We start from the raw sequence: 20024 nt of genomic DNA, 5'->3' as shown, positions 1-20024 counted from the left end.
TCTGATACATATCATGTGTTCTAATATACATTTTATGTTCTGACTCGTTCATGCTGACTTTTGTTGTTTAGTTTTTGTTCTGTAACATTTCAGGATGTAGAGATGCTCTGATGATGCTCTGGTACATTCAACAATGTTCTGATACAAATCTAGCATGAAGTGATGTTGGTAGAAATTCAAAGCTCTGAAGCTATCCGAGGGAAGCAGAAATCAGAAGCTGTGAATGTTCTAAAGATCCAGAAAACTCAAGTTCTGAAGTTGTCCTAAATGGAAGCAGAAATCAGAAGCTGTGAATGTTCTGAAGATCAAAGGAATTCAAGTTCTGAAGCTGTCCTAAATGGAAGCAGAAATCAGAAGCTGTGAATGTTCTGAAGATCAAAGAAATTCAAGTTCTGAAGCTGTCCTAGATGGAAGCAGGAATCAGAAGCTGTGAGTGTTCTAGGGATCTAAAGAAATTCTAGTTCTGAAGCTGTCCAATGGAAGCAGAAGTCAGAAGCTATGAATTCTCTAAAGACAGAAGCTTATGTGATCGTCTCTACCGAAATAATCAGGGAAGTCTTTTATTAAAGTTCTTCGAGTATTTATTTCAGGGGGAGATTATTTATCTCAGGGGGAGATTGTTAATCTCAGGGGGAGACATATTCATATGCTTATGCTATAGCTGTGTAATTTGTCTTTTGCCGTCTGCTCTTTCTGATCGCAAATTCATATCATTTATATATGTTTTTGTCATCATCAAAAAGGGGGAGATTGTTAGAACAAGATTTGTTCTGATCAATTATCTTAGTTTTGATGATAACAATAATATGAATTTTGCTTAAGATAATATGGTACTCTAATCCAATGCAATTTCCTTTTCAGGAAATATATAAAGAGTATGCATAATTCAGCGCTCAGAAGCTTTGTCTCAAAGGGTTCAGCATGCAACATCAGAACATGGTCTGGCAAGACATCAGAAGATGGTCGAAGCAGAATCAGAACATGGGTCTATGGAAGCATCAGAAGAACATGAGATCAGAAGCACTGAAGTTCTGATGGTATCACGCTCAGAAGCACTTCAAGGTCAGAAGATCAGAAGATGCTTTGCACCAAGCTATTTGACTCTGATGATATTCAAACGTTGTATTCACAAACATCAGATCAGAAGGAAGTACAAGTGGCAAGCTACGCTGACTGACAAAAGGAACGTTAAAAGCTATTATAGGCAACGTCAGTAGACACAGCGTGAACAAGGCTCGAGGTAGTTGACAAAAGCGTATAACATTAAATGCGATGCTGTACGGAACACGCAAAGCATTAAATGCACTCAACGGTCATCTTCTCCAACGCCTATAAATATGAAGTTCTGATGAGAAGCAAGGTTAACGATTCTGCACAAAACAACTCATATTAACTTGCTGAAACTCCGTTCTACTCAAAGCTCAGAATCTTCATCTTCATCAAAGCTCACTACATTGCTGTTGTAATATATTAGTGAGACTAAGCTTAAACGTTAAGAGAAATATCACAGTTTGTGATTATAGCTTTTAAGAAGCAATTGTAATACTCTTAGAATTGATTACATTAAGTTGTAAGGAACTAGAGTGATCGTGTGGATCAGAATACTCTAGGAAGTCTTAGAGATCATCTTAGCAGGTTGTAACTAGAGTGATCGTGTGGATCAGAATACTCTAGAAAGTCTTAGAGGGTATCTAAGCAGTTGTTCCTGGAGTGATCAGTGTGTGATCAGAAGACTCTGGAAGACTTAGTTGCTGACTAAGTGGAAAACCATTGTAATCCGTGCGATTAGTGGATTAAATCCTCAGTTGAGGTAAATCATCTCTGCGGGGGTGGACTGGAGTAGTTTAGTTAACAACGAACCAGGATAAAAATAACTGTGCAATTTATTTTTATCTGTCAAGTTTTTAAAGCTACACTTATTCAAACCCCCCTTTCTAAGTGTTTTTCTATCCTTCACAAAGCACCTTCCAGACGAGACTTGCAAATTTTTATATTTCTATTGTACAAACCAAATTTTGCACCATATTTTCTTGAGACCATGAGAACTCTTTATTATTTTTCTTCAATTTTCAAATGACGAAATAAACGCTATCCATAACTTATAGCTCAAATAAAGAGGGCAAATTTTAGGGTGCAACACCCTGCGTGATTTTTCCAAGAGTCTTTCTGTTTTCCTTATTTTCTTCACCCACTTCTAACTTTTACTCTTTCTTTTCTTTACTATATCCACTTTTCCTTTGATAACTATAAAAAAACACAATTAATTCAAAGAACATGGAATTGGAAATTTTGCTAAGGCTTAAATGCATTTTTCGTCCTTGTAAGTTAGCAAGTTTTTTATTTTCGTCCCTGTAAGTTATTTTTTTTGGTTTGAGTCCCTATATTTTACTTTCGCGTATGTTTTATTCCATAAAATCAAAATCCGCAGGAAATTTCGCAGGAAAATCCGCAGGTAACCTGCAGATTTTCCTGCGAATTTTGGCTTTAGGGACTAAACCTCAAGCAAAAAGTAAGATATAAGGACTTAAACCAAAAAAAATAACTTGCAAGGACGAAAATAAAACGCTCGCTAACTTACAGGGACCAAAAGTGCATTTAAGCATTTTGCTAAAATAAACTTACCGATGGGTTGCCTCCCATCAAGCGCTTCTTTACCGTCATTAGCTTGACGGATAATGCCTAATATATGTTAGGCGTAAGGGATTCCCTCATGTTGCACATAAGTTCTCTGGCCATTCCTTCATCATGTTTATTTTCTACAACTTCAATTTGGTAATGTTTCCATATCATTCGCATATTGCATCCATTCACACGCATTAAAAATGACCTACTTATTATTAAACTGTAACATGAGCTCACCTGATTCCACATCAATCGGTGCCTTACCAGTTTCTAAGAATGGACCTTCGAGAATTAGGGAATTCTCAGTGTATCCTTTCATCCACTACAAAATCTGCAGGAAAAACTAGACCATCCACACACATCAGAACACCTTATAAAATCTCATAGGGGTAAGTAACAGAAAGATCAACTAAGGTGAGAGTCATATCAGTAGGTTTTGGATATCCCAAATTTAATACCTAGGCTAATTTCAGAGGCATCATATTGATGCTCGACCCTAAATCACATAAAGCAAGTGGAAACTTAACTTCTCTGATATTACAAAGGATAATGAACTTACCTGGATCCTTCAGCTTAGGTGGAATATTTTTGTGCAATATGGAATTGCACTCATCTTCTACATCCACCTGCTCACCTTCCTTTTTCTTCTTTTTACCACATAAAAGAAATACTTACCTGAAGCTTAGCAAGCATCTCCTTAAACTTTTTAAATAGCCCTGCTTCGTCTTCCTTCATTGGTTTCTTCTTGAGGATAGGATAAGGTGGTTTGATATAGTAGGGTAACTTAGGACTAGGATCATTTAAAATCTATTTCTTAGTACTTCTCAAAGGTAAGTTTCTATCTATAAGCTGATCAATTATGACCACTCTCTCAGATTAATCACTAGTGTTTGCACTCACTTATTTCTCTTTCGCGAATTCTACCTCTTCAACTATTTCGTCCTTTTTCAAACTGGTGTTCACTTCAAACCCTGACTCTAAAGCTTTACAGGTTTCATTTTTAGGATTATTAACTATGTTACCAATAAATCCTCCACTAAATCTAGGTAAAGTAGCCACATGGCGAGATAGTTGACCAATTTACATCTCTAAATTTTTTGTGGATGCATCATGGTTTTTACTCATGGTTTCGTGTTGTTTGCTTACCTGTTCAAAACTGCTTTGAGTTGCTTGAATGAACTTATTAAGATTCTCTTCTAGAGGTGATGGTTTCCTCTGGAATGGAGTCTGTTGAGCACCCTGATTAGTATTCACAGTTTGACTATTGCTCCATTTGAAGTTTGGATGATCTTTTCAACCTGGTTGTAAGTATTTGAATACAAATTATTTTTTTTGGAAATTTGTAAATTGTTCTCCTTCACTAGAGCCTTATATAGAACACATTCTGTTTGCATGTCCCTTTCCGTAGAAATCACACTTTTATGCTTGTACCTGACTTACGTTAACTTGATTGAAGTTGCTTTCAGCTAGCCTTTTATTTAACAACTCAATTTGAGCTAATAAGGTAGTATGCGCATCTAAAGTTAACATACCTTTTGGTGTACCTGTAGTTTCGGCCTTTACATCTCTTTCAGTCTTTGAGCGATATTCATTCAAACACATCTTTTCAATCAACACTCTTACCTAAGCTTCGATCATCATCCTAATTGTGCCTCCCACGGAAGCATCCAACAACACATGTGTCTAAATCCTAAGCCCTTTGATAAAGTTCTACATTTTATCCTTGGTGCTAAGATTGTGATTTGGGCACTTGCGTGATAAAAATTTAAATCTCTCCCATGAATCATAATAAGAATCAGTCTCTTGTTGCTCAAAATTAGTGATTTCAACTTTTCTTTCAATGAACTGTTTAGTAGTGAAGAATCTTTCCAGAAATTTGTCCTCCAGTTCCTTCTAAGTTCCAATGATACCAGCAGGAAGACATAGTAACCAATCTTTGCCTCTTCCAATTAACGAGAACCTGAACAATCTCAACTTCACCTAATCTTTAGTAACATCAGTTGGTCTGCACATTAAGGCTGTTTCGCGGAAGCGAGCAAGATGCTCCCAAGGACCCCTAGTTGCATTTCCATCAAAAGGATTGTCTCTTAAACCCGAAAGCACAAAGTTTTTAATATCAAATTTAGCAGGGTTAGCGGGTACAAAACCTCTAAAATTTCCTCGCGTCGGTCCTTTTGTAGTAGTCCCCCATGGTTTGGGGTGGTATGGTTGCCATGCTTGTTTCTCCGTCTATTTCACTATCCAAAGAGACAAGTGTATTTTCCTCTACAAAAATCTCTAGTGCTAGAGTAACTTCTCTAGCAGCTTTCCAATGTGCCTGTGCGGTTCTTTCAATTTCTGGATCCAAAGGTATCAACTCCGATCCTGAACTGCTCATATACAAACAAAATACCTTAGTATCAATGTGTGACAAGAAAATAAATAAAAAAATTAAAATAAATAAATTAAAAACTAAACAAAAATGTTGCACAAGTGTTGCCTTGTTGAACTTATCAACGGTCCTGGATAACGCCGCCAAAAACTTGATGACTTCTCGACAAGTGTACCGATAGTGTCAAAGTAATAAAAAATAAGATCATATCCACAAGGACTACTATTTAACAAAACAAAAGTTGCTCAAGTTCAAAAAGTAATAATGGGGGGGGGTGTTTCAAGTTTGATTTTGAAAATTAGAAGTTGTTCCGAAAGTAATGCGAAAGCGGTCGGGTTTTTCTTAGAATCCCTTATTTATCCCCTGTTGATGTTTAATGCACTACATGAACGATAGAGTCCTTATATTTCCACACCAAATTAACAAAACCACTACACCCAATCCCTTGGTGTATAACTCACTAATATCTACTTGAGGTCTCCTATCCCTATTCAACCAGTGTAAGTGAAATTAGGCGATGCGACGGGATGTTAAATCCAATGCCACTACTAGAGGTCTTCTATCCCTATTCAACCAGCGTAAGTACAATAATTGCCATAGTTCCAATGCATAGACTAATGGTCAGTAATCCCTATGCGCTCGTAATCATATTAACAGAGTATCTCAAATAAAAATCATTAAGCATAAGCGAGAATTAAATAGAAATAAATTCAATTATTCATACATTGGAAAATTAAACATATGTCCTAACACGTTCAAAATAAGTTCATCACACAAAGCCCAACCTAAAAGTGTTTAGCTACTCATACTGATACAAACAAATACCAATTGATACAATGAAGATTGCATGAGAAAATCCTTGAATAATTGGCCTCCAATGGTTTGCAATGCTCTCAAACATCCCCTTTTAAAGCCTTTAGAAGCAGTCAGAACGCGTCATAAAAAAAGTCCAGAAAAAGGTCCTTCACGCGTGTCATAGATAACATCGTGCGCGGGATATAACTTCGATCATTCAAACACATCTTTTCAATCAACACTCTTACCTAAGCTTCGATCATCATCCTAATTGTGCCTCCCACGGAAGCATCCAACAACACATGTGTCTAAATCCTAAGCCGTTTGATAAAGTTCTACATTTTATCCTTGGTGCTAAGATTGTGATTTGGGCACTTGCGTGATAAAAATTTAAATCTCTCCCATGAATCATAATGAGAATCAGTCTCTTGTTGCTCAAAATTAGTGATTTCAACTTTTCTTTCAATGAACTGTTTAGTAGTGAAGAATCTTTCCAGAAATTTGTCCTCCAGTTCCTTCTAAGTTCCAATGATACCAGTAGGAAGACATAGTAACCAATCTTTGCCTCTTCCAATTAACGAGAACCTGAACAATCTCAACTTCACCTAATCTTTAGTAACATCAGTTGGTCTGCACATTAAGGCTGTTTCGCGGAAGCGAGCAAGATGCTCCAAAGGACCCCTAGTTGCATTTCCATCAAAAGGATTGTCTCTTAAACCCGAAAGCACAAAGTTTTTAATATCAAATTTAGCAGGGTTAGCGGGTACAAAACCTCTAAAATTTCCTCGCGTCGGTCCTTTTGTAGTAGTCCCCCATGGTTTGGGGTGGTATGGTTGCCATGCTTGTTTCTCCGTCTATTTCACTATCCAAAGAGACAAGTGTATTTTCCTCTACAAAAATCTCTAGTGCTAGAGTAACTTCTCTAGCAGCTTTCCAATGTGCCTGTGCGGTTCTTTCAATTTCTGGATCCAAAGGTATCAACTCCGATCCTGAACTGCTCATATACAAACAAAATACCTTAGTATCAATGTGTGACAAGAAAATAAATAAAAAAAATTAAAATAAATAAATTAAAAACTAAACAAAAATGTTGCACAAGTGTTGCCTTGTTGAACTTATCAACGGTCCTGGATAACGCCGCCAAAAACTTGATGACTTCTCGACAAGTGTACCGATAGTGTCAAAGTAATAAAAAATAAGATCATATCCACAAGGACTACTATTTAACAAAACAAAAGTTGCTCAAGTTCAAAAAGTAATAATGGGGGGGGGGGGTGTTTCAAGTTTGATTTTGAAAATTAGAAGTTGTTCCGAAAGTAATGCGAAAGCGGTCAGGTTTTTCTTAGAATCCCTTATTTATCCCCTGTTGATGTTTAATGCACTACATGAACGATAGAGTCCTTATATTTCCACACCAAATTAACAAAACCACTACACCCAATCCCTTGGTGTATAACTCACTAATATCTACTTGAGGTCTCCTATCCCTATTCAACCAGCGTAAGTGAAATTAGGCGATGCGACGGGATGTTAAATCCAATGCCACTACTAGAGGTCTTCTATCCCTATTCAACCAGCGTAAGTACAATAATTGCCATAGTTCCAATGCATAGACTAATGGTCAGTAATCCCTATGCGCTCGTAATCATATTAACAGAGTATCTCAAATAAAAATCATTAAGCATAAGCGAGAATTAAATAGAAATAAATTCAATTATTCATACATTGGAAAATTAAACATATGTCCTAACACGTTCAAAATAAGTTCATCACACAAAGCCCAACCTAAAAGTGTTTAGCTACTCATACTGATACAAACAAATACCAATTGATACAATGAAGATTGCATGAGAAAATCCTTGAAGAATTGGCCTCCAATGGTTTGCAATGCTCTCAAACATCCCCTTTTAAAGCCTTTAGAAGCAGTCAGAACGCGTCATAAAAAAAGTCCAGAAAAAGGTCCTTCACGCGTGTCATAGATAACATCGTGCGCGGGATATAACTTCGATCATTCAAACACATCTTTTCAATCAACACTCTTACCTAAGCTTCGATCATCATCCTAATTGTGCCTCCCACGGAAGCATCCAACAACACATGTGTCTAAATCCTAAGCCCTTTGATAAAGTTCTACATTTTATCCTTGGTGCTAAGATTGTGATTTGGGCACTTGCGTGATAAAAATTTAAATCTCTCCCATGAATCATAATGAGAATCAGTCTCTTGTTGCTCAAAATTAGTGATTTCAACTTTTCTTTCAATGAACTGTTTAGTAGTGAAGAATCTTTCCAGAAATTTGTCCTCCAGTTCCTTCTAAGTTCCAATGATACCAGTAGGAAGACATAGTAACCAATCTTTGCCTCTTCCAATTAACGAGAACCTGAACAATCTCAACTTCACCTAATCTTTAGTAACATCAGTTGGTCTGCACATTAAGGCTGTTTCGCGGAAGCGAGCAAAATGCTCCCAAGGACCCCTAGTTGCATTTCCATCAAAAGGATTGTCTCTTAAACCCGAAAGCACAAAGTTTTTAATATCAAATTTAGCAGGGTTAGCGGGTACAAAACCTCTAAAATTTCCTCGCGTCGGTCCTTTTGTAGTAGTCCCCCATGGTTTGGGGTGGTATGGTTGCCATGCTTGTTTCTCCGTCTATTTCACTATCCAAAGAGACAAGTGTATTTTCCTCTACAAAAATCTCTAGTGCTAGAGTAACTTCTCTAGCAGCTTTCCAATGTGCCTGTGCGGTTCTTTCAATTTCTGGATCCAAAGGTATCAACTCCGATCCTGAACTGCTCATATACAAACAAAATACCTTAGTATCAATGTGTGACAAGAAAATAAATAAAAAAAATTAAAATAAATAAATTAAAAACTAAACAAAAATGTTGCACAAGTGTTGCCTTGTTGAACTTATCAACGGTCCTGGATAACGCCGCCAAAAACTTGATGACTTCTCGACAAGTGTACCGATAGTGTCAAAGTAATAAAAAATAAGATCATATCCACAAGGACTACTATTTAACAAAACAAAAGTTGCTCAAGTTCAAAAAGTAATAATGGGGGGGGGGGGGTGTTTCAAGTTTGATTTTGAAAATTAGAAGTTGTTCCGAAAGTAATGCGAAAGCGGTCAGGTTTTTCTTAGAATCCCTTATTTATCCCCTGTTGATGTTTAATGCACTACATGAACGATAGAGTCCTTATATTTCCACACCAAATTAACAAAACCACTACACCCAATCCCTTGGTGTATAACTCACTAATATCTACTTGAGGTCTCCTATCCCTATTCAACCAGCGTAAGTGAAATTAGGCGATGCGACGGGATGTTAAATCCAATGCCACTACTAGAGGTCTTCTATCCCTATTCAACCAGCGTAAGTACAATAATTGCCATAGTTCCAATGCATAGACTAATGGTCAGTAATCCCTATGCGCTCGTAATCATATTAACAGAGTATCTCAAATAAAAATCATTAAGCATAAGCGAGAATTAAATAGAAATAAATTCAATTATTCATACATTGGAAAATTAAACATATGTCCTAACACGTTCAAAATAAGTTCATCACACAAAGCCCAACCTAAAAGTGTTTAGCTACTCATACTGATACAAACAAATACCAATTGATACAATGAAGATTGCATGAGAAAATCCTTGAAGAATTGGCCTCCAATGGTTTGCAATGCTCTCAAACATCCCCTTTTAAAGCCTTTAGAAGCAGTCAGAACGCGTCATAAAAAAAGTCCAGAAAAAGGTCCTTCACGCGTGTCATAGATAACATCGTGCGCGGGATATAACTTTTTCAGCTCCATCATGCACGCGACAGTGCGTGATGGCCAGCGTGATTTTTTTAGAAACTTTGTTATTTTTTTCTTCCTTTTTCAACCAATTTTCTCCAAGTCCCATTTCTTCACACTTAGTGATTTTTGCATCATTCTTTGACCATTATACTTCATTTTTGCTCATCTTTGACTGGTTTTCCCCGATTCTTCGATGAAATATATGCAATGATAGAGTGTCATTAATATTTGCTATGAAAAAATGACATCCATCAACCTCAGATAGGTATCTCCAACGTTCTTTAAACCAAAGAACATGACCACATAATAATATTGATTGCGATTGGTCATCAACACACTATTCAGGGCGTCAACCAAGTTCATCCTTATTTGGTTGTATCCTGAGTAGGCATCCATGAAACTCGGAACACAGATGCTCAAGGCCCTGGTTATCAAATTTTCGATACTTGGTGGTGGGTAAGGGTCTATTGGACATGCGCGATTGACATGAGTGAAATTCACACACATTCACCACTTGCTCGATGTTTTCTTAACCATCATTATGTTACCCAACTAGGCTATATATCTGATCTCTCTTATGAACTCAACAACTTTTAATTTATCTACCTCCTTCAAGATAACTAACATTTTGTCTTCACATTCATTGCGCTTCCTCTAGTTTAAAGTCGGTCTTGATGGTGAGGTGATGACACACTATGTTAGGTTCTATTTTTGGCATATTAGAAAATGCCCAAGCAAATATATTTACGTTCTTCTAGAGCAACTAGGTAACTTCATATTCCTCTTCTTTGGTTAATGATGTCCCGATCTTAGTGGTTTGATGACTCTGAGTGCCTATCTGTATTGTCTTCAATTCTTCAAATGGCGCCATCCGATCTTTAAGAGAATCAACCTTATGGTATAAATCAACATAGTTGACCATGTGAATGTTGTATGATGAGGTCGCTTCACTTTCTTCTTAAGCTTTAAATTATCCCAATAACATTTTCACATAACTTTCTGATCCTCTCTGATCGTGATTACCCGCCCATCATTTAGGGGGCATTGTTTACTTTATTGTTAAGCATGAACCCTATAAATGTGAAGTGTTTCCCTAAATTCCTCCAAGAAATTCTTTTCTCTCCATTATTTTAGTTTTTATTTTAAAAGTTAATTTTTTTTCCAAAAAGAGCTATGAATAAAATTTAAACTAAAAAATGGTATAATCCAAAATTTGGTAATGAATTCAATAAATCCAATTAAAATTGTTTTCCCCTACAAAGGACAAACCAATTAAACTGTCAGCAAAAAGCAACACAACTTGACTTCAACGACCCGCCCAATCGGGTCGGGGCTCACCATGTTTGGTACTTACTAGTTTGTTCACCATCTTCAACTTCTCGAATCACATGAAACAGAGAACAAACTTCGCTCTTTCTTCTTCACTGCTGCAATGCCTTTCATCTCTAAAATTGAGCGTCAATCCGATTACAATCGCTTCAGTTCCTCTACTCCCATCGTCATTGACAATGGTGCTTCCTACTTCCGTATCGGGTACTCTCTCAAACCCTAATTTCACTTCAAATGATGAAACCCTAATTGTTCTGTTTTTTCAAATGATTTCATGATGGGGTTGTGATTTTAACTTTCAAGTTCGTTCCTTTTGGTGAATTTTTAGATGGGCAGGTGAGGCTGAACCACGCGTTGTTTTCCGCAACATTGTTCAAAGGCCACGCCATAAAGCCACAGGTATCACTGCTTTTGATTCTTCTTCATCTGAAAAACTGTTATTTATGTTGTTTAGTGTTTGTTTGTGTTTGCCTAAATTTCTTTGCCTATAATTGTGTAGTTAAAGAGTGTTGCTTTTATGATAGTTATTGTTTGCATTGGTTTAAATTATTAGCTTATATTCAACAAACATAATAATGATAACTGTTTGTATGTATTGAATAATTGAGGATTAATTTTGAACATTTTGCAACACAGGAGAAACTGTTACCATTGTTGGTGACCATGATCCGGCATTATTGAAATATTTTGACTGTACTCGCTCTGGACCCCGCTCAGCGTTTGACAGCGATGTTGTTTTCCAGTTCGAAATAATGGAATATGTGAGTTTTCCTGATACAATTATGTGAGCACAAGAGGAAAGGTTTTTTGATGTTTTTGTGATTTGTTTATGATAAAATTCCTCAATGTTCATATGCTAATCTGATTAATTTTGATTCTGCTTTGTATGCTGTGTGCTTGTGAGTTTGCACTTTTGATTCATGTAGTGGTCTGTTTTGATGGCTGCATGTCAGAGTTGGAAGTTGTATTTGTGTGAAAAAGAATGGTGGTGTTCCTGTTTTATTGCCATAAAATAGGTTTGAGCTAAGGAGATTCCTGTGCTGTTTAGTTACTCGTTTAACCAAAATGAGTGCCAGAAGCAATATCAATTAATATCAAACTAGGGAAATAGGTTTTTGAGCTGAAGTTTCCAAACAATGCGACAAATCATGTACGTAGAACTTACTTGTTCAAAGTTTAGAGTTTAGAGTTAGACCATTGTATTTGTGCAAGGATTTACATATTCCTAGCACTATCACACAACAATGGTGCCTTTTATCTGGCAGTGTTGAAACTCCTTTTTGTAGTATGAACAAGTTAGAGGATGCATTTTTCTCCTCGTATTAAGTATATGATTGAATTGAAGTGAGACAATAAGGTTTGGTAGGACCCATTTTAAAGGTGACAGATGGAATCTGTAACCATAGGCTCATATGTTCATAACAAGTTGTTAGGGAGGTGTACCATATTACATATTATGGGAATGTGGTGATTCAAGAACAGAAGCTTAGGGTGTATACTTCATTAATTTTGAAAATATATCAAGGAACACATTACTAACTTGTTGTTTTATCTTTAGATTCTGGACTTTGCTTTTGATCGGATGGGTGCAACAGGATCAGAGGTATGGTCATGTGTAAAAGGTTCTCAGCATTTTGTCTGCTATCTTTGCTACTGAGACATGTTAGACTATGTACAATGGGGGTGTTGAAAAACAAATTCAATAGTTGAATCCTTACAACGAGGGTGTTGAATAGGGTGTTTAAAGTGAAGTGTATTAATTGGTGTTGAAAGTTTTCAACATGTTGAATGTGGAAAGAGTGGGGTCCACAAAATACTTTGTAAAATTTTATTGGTTGTTTTGAATGTTTAAATTTTTTAGTGCGTTGTGAATGGTGGGGAATAGGATGTTGAATTTTATTAAACAAAATCATTGTAGTGAGTATAAATTGAATGTGTGTTGAATTATTAGGTGGAAGAAAGAGAAGATGATGTGTAGTATAAAAAATGAAAAAGAAGAGTGTTGAATAATAAAATCATTGTACATAGCCTTGGTGATATTAAGCTCCAATGGTACCCAACTTTGATGTGCTGGTAGACTTAGTGATCCGTGGGGTTTAATTGCCTTGGACTTGGAGTTCCTTGGTTTTGTAAATACATGTTTTTTCTTTTTTTCACTTCTAGCATTTAAATTATTGACTTACTCTTTTATTTCTACATTTAATGCCAGAGCAGATTAATCATCCTATCCTGATCACAGAATGTGTATGCAACCCAGTTCAGTCTCGAAGTAAAATGGCAGAACTTCTTTTTGAGACTTATGGAGTTCCATCTATAGGTACTAATACTTTTTTATTCCTACAATAGCAAATGCATTAATCTTTTTAAAACAGAAATGTTGCATTGCCTGTTGCCTTATGTCCAATCTTCACCACCAGGTCTATTAAATGAAAAAGAAAAAGAAAATCTATGCAAAGCTCTAGGAAACCATGTTTGACATCTTCACATAGTTATTACTGGCTTGAACACATTGCATATGCATGTTTATATCTATTTAGTTAGCATTGTACATGTTGTTTTATGAACTAAGCTATCCGTGTTTTTCTGTCATGGAAGCTTTTGGTGTTGATGCATCATTCAGCTATAAGTATAACCAACAACGAAGGGTTTGTGATAAAGATGGTCTTGCTATGTGTCCTGGATTCGCTACAACCCATGTGATTCCGGTATGCTTTTTATGCTATTTGCTTTAGTTAAGGATTTAATATGTGAAGAAAATAAGTTTTATACATCTTATTGAAGATTTAATATGCCAAGGAAGCCCTGTTATATATGGGCTTAAAAAATATTATTTGAACCTGGTTCTATACAGGTTGCGAGTTACTTGGCACTTAATGGACCTTTTTAAAAAAAATAAAAATCCCATAATATTTATTTTAAATACAATTTATAAAGTATATTACTTTAAATTTCATACATTTTTAAGTACTATATTATCTTAAAAAAATACTATAACATGTTTTAAATTACTATACAAGTTCGAAATTCTTCAATATAATACACAAACTATGTCACGTAACACAAACTAATAGAATACGAGACAGTTGTGACGTGAAATAATTTTGTTTATATGAATATATAATATTTAACACACAAAGATTGAATGTAATTGTAATATAATAGATAAATTTAGTGTAGTGAGGCAACTCAATTTGTTGTTTTGAGTGAAATAACATAAATATAAATATTAGTATAATTTTTAGAATTTGTAGCTATGCAGGCCCATACGAGCTATCCATGACTCATACAGGCTATAGTCCTAATGAATACAATACCAGATTTTTTAGGGCCGGGCTAGGAAAAACCCTTACAAACTCCGGACTCTAATTTTAAGGCCCAAGGTAAAAAAGCCCCGAGAGACAAACATTGTTAAAAAAAACTGTGGGAAAATAAATAAGTATAAGAAACTGTTAAAAATAAATTACAAAAATGTTTTTTTTAATAAATAGGCTGAATTCTTTTCATTGGTCAATTTTGCTGTTTTGCAGAGTGGCTGGTAGGATTTTAATGTCCTACCTAGTGTGTAAAGTGTTTCTAATTTCTAATAATCTTTATTTATTTTAATATTCTCAGTTTGTTGACGGGGAGCCAATTTATAAAGGAAGCTGTCGTACTAATATTGGTGGATTCCATGTGACTGATTATTTAAAGCAACTTCTTTCACTTAAATATCCTTATCATTTGTGAGTACGAAACCATCCTGCTTCTGCTATTACCAAGCTAACTCCTAAATACGAATTATTTCTTATGTCTTATTATAAATTCTCAATACAGAGCTAGATTTACATGGGAAAAGGTTGAAGACCTGAAGATGGAACATTGTTATGTTGCGCCGGACTATGTTTCTGAAGCTCGATTGTTTCAGGTAAGAAATAAGTTCTTCTTTTCTGTCCTAGTTCCCCTGCTGTTTCTAAGACTTGTACGTCATATAATGGTTTGACAGAAAGGAGCAAAGGAGGCTGAAGAAAAAACCAAAATGTGGCAGCTCCCTTGGGTGCCACCACCAGTTGAGGAGCCTCCTTCTGAGGAAGAGATTGCAAGAAAGGCAGCAATAAAAGAGAAACAAGGTCAAAGGTTGCGGGAAATGGCTGAGGCGAAGAGGTCATCAAAAATAAATGAGCTGGAAAACGAATTACGTGGTTTGGAATTTCTTTTGAATCAACTTGGACATGTTCAAGAGAGTGATGTACCATCATTCTTAGCAGAGACTGGCTACGTCTCTAGGCAGGAAGTAGAATCTGCCCGTAATAAAAATATGCAATCCTTACGGAAAGCAAAAGGTGAACAAAAGAGCGAACAAGATGAATTTGAAAAAACTGACCCTAATGAGAAGTATACTCTTATAAACGTCCCTGATGACATGCTGACCGCAGATCAGGTCAGTTTTTTCTTTTTAATCACGTGCGTTGTGAAATTGAACTCTCTCCCTGTCTTCACAATCTTCAAACATGCTTGTAAATTTTTTGGCTCGGAGCCACATTTGCTCATAATCTTAATATTCGAAATACTTCTTTGAATATTTTAAACCTTGCCTTGCAAAATTGACAATATTCACTGGGTTATACTCTTTTGATAGCTTTTGGAAAAGAGGAAACAGTTGTCAATCAAATCTATGTCTGATGGGAGGCAGCGATTAAAACTGAAGCGCCAAGAGGAGGAGCTGGAAAGAGGAAGGAAACAACAGCTAGAGGAGGAGAGACGCCTGTATGTTCCATGCTTCAATTTATTCAAGCTTGATTAAAATTACTCTGCTGCATATTTATGTGAGCAAGAGATGATATTCATTTTAGTAAAACGTGAAAATCTAAATGCGAGACAGAGATCAATCACCTGTCTAGTTTAGGATTACTACGCCCCTTAACAAATTAGAGAAAAGTCTCTACCTTAATAATTAGGACATCACAATTTTAATCTGACAAAGCTTGACTACTTCTAAATAGTGGTGCTTTCTTATGCTTAAAAACGTTTCTGATTGACTTTTCGGACCTTTTTAATGTAGGGCAAATCCAGAGCTTTACGTGGAACAATTGCGTGCCAGTTACAACGACCTTTCAGAGAAACTTAATCAACGTAAACGGCTCAAGACAAATGGAGGTTCCTCCACAAATGGAAATGGTTTGGCAGGTAGTGTTGGCCGTGGTGAGAGACTCAATGCTGCTCAAAGGGAGAGAATGCGCCTGCTGACAACTGCTGCCTTTGATCGTGGAAAAGGCGAGGATACATTTGGTGCCAAAGACGAAGATTGGCAACTTTACAAGTTGATGAGCAAAGATAATGACGACGACGATGAGGAACCAGATGAGGATAGCGTAGAGCTAGCCCGCATCTCTTCGAGGCTCCAGGTTCGGTCTTGTCTTTTATAATGTGAACCTTGACCTAAAGTTATTCTGTGTTGTCGCACCTGTTTTTCGTATGGTTTATGTAGATTCCTTGTATCAAAAGACTTTCGATGACTCACGAAAATCATGCTGATATGTTTGGTTTGGCAGGAGTTGGATCCAACATTTGCGCCCAAGGTAGAAACAAGTAGCTCCCAACCTGCCGAGGTGCCACGTGTCCGTCCACTCACAAAAGAAGATTTTCAGATTGTTTTCGGAATCGAAAGGTTCAGGTGCCCTGAAATTTTGTTCAGTCCAAACTGGATTGGAGTTGATCAAGTCGGATTAGATGAGATGGCTGGGGTCTCAATGAGAAGGTTATCATGTAAGGACGAAAGACTTGAAGAGAGAATGACTAATTCCATACTTGTGACAGGCGGAAGTTCTCTTTTCCCCGGCATCGTTGAGCGCCTTGAAGCTGGAATTCGGATGATCAGACCCTGTGGTTCGCCTATAAAAATAATTAGAGCACTTGATCCGGTTATGGATGCATGGCGAGGTGCATCTGCTTATGCATCAACCCCAGGTTTCCGCACACAAACATTCACTAGGAAGGATTATTATGAAAAAGGTGAAGATTGGCTTCGTAATTATCAACTTAAATATTCATTGTGATTGAATTGATAACACAGTACAGTGTAATGACTTGAACATCATTCCTCAATTTAGGGACAATATATATGATCCAGTGATTTAACTATAACCGTCCATTCTGTTGCTGTAGGAGTATGCGACTGATATGTTCACATTTTAGTCTCACGAGTAGCATCAACTTGCTTTATTTAAATGAAATAGACCATATAGTTTTTCATTCTCTTCTCCTGTGAGGGTTGTGTTGAAATCTTGTGTTGAAATCTGGGATTTATGCTTACAGAATTTAAGTTGGTCACAATCACACCCACACTCCCACAGGTTCCAGAATTTAAATATATTTTAGTAACTTACATGTTCGACTAGATTGATCATAGAACATGTGTCTAAAAGTTTATAATTGTTATGATTGAGTTCATATTCTAAGGGAATATTTCGAATGTATAACTAATGTAAAGACAATACGATATGTAAAGATGAAATTTGAATAAAAGACTTAAAAGGTTTCGATGATAACTATAAAAAACAAGACTCGAAAAAGGAACATATATGTAAATGACTTGAATTTGTAAAATTGAGACTAAATGTAAAGGTACAAATGGTATTACACGTACATTCTCAATGAAAACTCTTTCTCTTTCACTTGGTAAAAACTATTTCTCTTTCACTTGGTACTTCAGCGATTTTTTGAGTGATTTTTACAAAATGAACATCCTTGAATCCTACCACTAAGATTCCTATTTATACTAATTCGACCATAACAGTCTTACTCTAGTAAATTGTCACGTTGTCTCTCTGCATGCGCTTCGATTTCCTGATGCTTCCACGTGTCTTTCTAACCAAATGAATCACTTTGAAATTCAAAACATTCCCGCTCAAAGTTCTGAAGTGCGAAACAACGTGACTTTGCCAACACGTATCTTTCAAAATTACCTCGAAATATCCTAAGTCTTTCGTCCCTTTGACTTCGAAGATATTACAACCCATGTCTTGCTTCTACTTAGGAGAAACTTCGATGTAAAGAAACTTAAAAACAGCCTTATAAAGCCATTCTTCCTTCAAAGCATACTGCTTTTAGAACATCTATTTGTCGAAAACTACAGCTAACAACTATACATTGACCATAGTTGACTTTTGGGTCCAACATAGTCGACTGTTGATCATTTGAGCAATTGATTGAGCAATCTTGCATTGTGAGGCTTGAAACTTAGCATGGAGATACCTTGAGACATACGAGGTACTATGATGTCCACTTGAGGCCTTGGAGATTTCATTTCCTTGAGAGAAACCAAAACCCTAATTAGAAGCTTATTGCCTAGGAGACTTCTTTAAACAAATTGTCTTAAAGATGTGAGGGCAAATTTGGGAGTGTAACAACCGGTTAAGTCACAAGCTTTAGGAAGGTTTTGTGTTCCTCAAAGAACCAGTTAGGTTAGAAGCTTTGGGAAGACTAAGATGGAAGTCTTAGTGGTTGTGAGTCACTCGAGGGTAGCTTGTGCAGAGTTAGTCATCGACGGTTGCCCATACAATTGTAATCAGTTTGGTTATAGTGGATTAAGTCCTTGAGTTCAAGGCGAAATCACCTTGGTCGGGTGGACTTGATTAGCTTGAGGGTTTCTCAAGTGAACCAGGATATATCGTGTGTTCTTTACTTTTGTTTATGCTTTATTTTTAAATTTATGTTCCTGCAAAGCAATCAAAAGTATCGTTCACACCACTTCACTTAAGAGACGAAAAATCTGTCAAGAGTGGAAAACCCAATTTAAACCCCCATTTCTTGTGTTTTCTTGATTAAATGGATCTCTTGTTATGTTATTAAGGAAGATGATCATGGAAGCTTGAACTACAAATTCACAACATAAATGTTGTGCTCTGAAGTGATTATCAAATCAAATAGTATCGGTTTCTGTCCAAAAATACGCTAAGATGAATCAAGATGATAAGGTTCTTCTCTCTGCTATGTCAAGTTTAACAAAGCTTTCAGAAGCTTATGAAGAAGAAGAAGTAAGGAATTCAAGACTTTGGGTTGTTTTCCATGAAGAAGTTACTTAAAGAAAAGAAGACCATACATCAAAAGCTACAATACAATGTAATATTCTTAGTGTGTATTAGGATCTTCTGATGTACTTAATTGAGTTTACATATGCTTGTGTAAAAGCTTTTAATTGTAACCAAACCCTGTAAAAACAAACATATGTTTGTTCCTTCTAAAGGATCGGTTAGGTCAGAAGCTTTAGGAAGGTTTTGTGTTCCTCACAGGACCGATTAGGTCAGAAGCTTTGGGAAGACTAAGATGGTAGTCTTAGTGGTTATGTGTCACTCACGGGTGGCTTGTGCAGAGTTAGTCATTGACGGTTTCCCATAGTTGTAATCAATTTGGTTATAGTGGATTAAGTCATTGAGTTTAAGGAAAAATCACCTTGGTCTGGTGGACTATATTAGCTTGAAGGTTTCTCAAGTGAACCAGGATATATCGTGTGTTCTTTACTTTTGTTTATGCTTTATTTTTAAATTTATGTTCCTACAAAGCAATTAAAAGTTTCGCTCACACCACTTCACTTAAGAGACGAAAAATATGTCAAGAGTGGAAAACCCAATACAAACCCCCCTTTCTTGTGTTTTCTTCCCACCTTCACATTTACCAAGAACGCAGACATTAAGTTGTCATGTTTTCCTCTCCCCAAGCAGGGGATCGAAAAAATTGATGTTGTTTGCAGATCCTTCTTATGGAATGGGGGAAATGAGACAAGCAGAAACTCTCCAATTGCTTGGAACACAAGTATGTGCACCAAAGAATCAAGGTGGAATGAACATCATTTTGATTTAAGAGTGGAATAAAGCTAAACTTATACAACTTTTATTAAATCTTAGCAAGGAGGATAATAGCCTTTGGATAAGATGGATCCATACATACTACATCAAGGGCAACTAACTAATGATAGTGAAGATCAAAAGTAATTGCTCATGGATAGTAAAATTGCAAAAAATTAATACCGTAAAGAAACATAATTGTTCAAAAATAAAACTTGACTTTAGGATCCAATTACATGGATGATATGAATAAAAGAAAATCAACATAAATGTTCACAACACTTCAT

At 36.3% G+C, this 20024-nt stretch overlaps 1 protein-coding gene across 2 annotated transcripts; it reads left to right on the top strand.

Annotated features, from left to right (window-relative positions):
* Positions 1-10854: 10854 nt before the first annotated feature.
* LOC131661175 (actin-related protein 5-like) lies at positions 10855-17038 on the top strand. 2 transcript variants are annotated; one of them, XM_058930615.1, is made up of 12 exons: positions 10855-11122; positions 11247-11317; positions 11555-11679; positions 12477-12521; positions 13133-13235; positions 13514-13623; positions 14531-14640; positions 14732-14822; positions 14901-15335; positions 15534-15661; positions 15957-16299; positions 16447-17038. In XM_058930615.1, the coding sequence occupies exons 1-12, from the start codon at positions 11022-11024 to the stop codon at positions 16948-16950; spliced, it is 2166 nt and encodes a 721-aa protein (XP_058786598.1). In that variant the 5' UTR covers positions 10855-11021; the 3' UTR covers positions 16951-17038. The 2 variants fall into 2 exon arrangements, with proteins under 2 accessions (XP_058786598.1, XP_058786599.1); XM_058930616.1 differs by lacking the exons at positions 10855-11122; positions 11247-11317 and having other exon boundaries at positions 11589-11679; positions 13128-13235.
* Positions 17039-20024: the final 2986 nt, after the last annotated feature.

Source organism: Vicia villosa, linkage group LG3 (assembly GCF_029867415.1).
Source record: "Vicia villosa cultivar HV-30 ecotype Madison, WI linkage group LG3, Vvil1.0, whole genome shotgun sequence".
Classification (NCBI taxonomy): Eukaryota; Viridiplantae; Streptophyta; class Magnoliopsida; order Fabales; family Fabaceae; genus Vicia; species Vicia villosa.
Note: the sequence above shows the minus strand (reverse complement) of the source record. Positions and strands in the feature narration are given on the sequence as shown.

Coding starts and splice junctions, on each gene's coding strand:
- LOC131661175 (XM_058930615.1), top strand. CDS start 11,022: ATGCCTTTCATCTCTAAAATTGAGCGTCAATCCGATTACAATCGCTTC. Junction 11,680..12,476: donor AGTTCGAAATAATGGAATAT/GTGAGTTTTCCT, acceptor TTTTATCTTTAG/ATTCTGGACTTTGCTTTTGA. Junction 13,236..13,513: donor TTATGGAGTTCCATCTATAG/GTACTAATACTT, acceptor CTGTCATGGAAG/CTTTTGGTGTTGATGCATCA.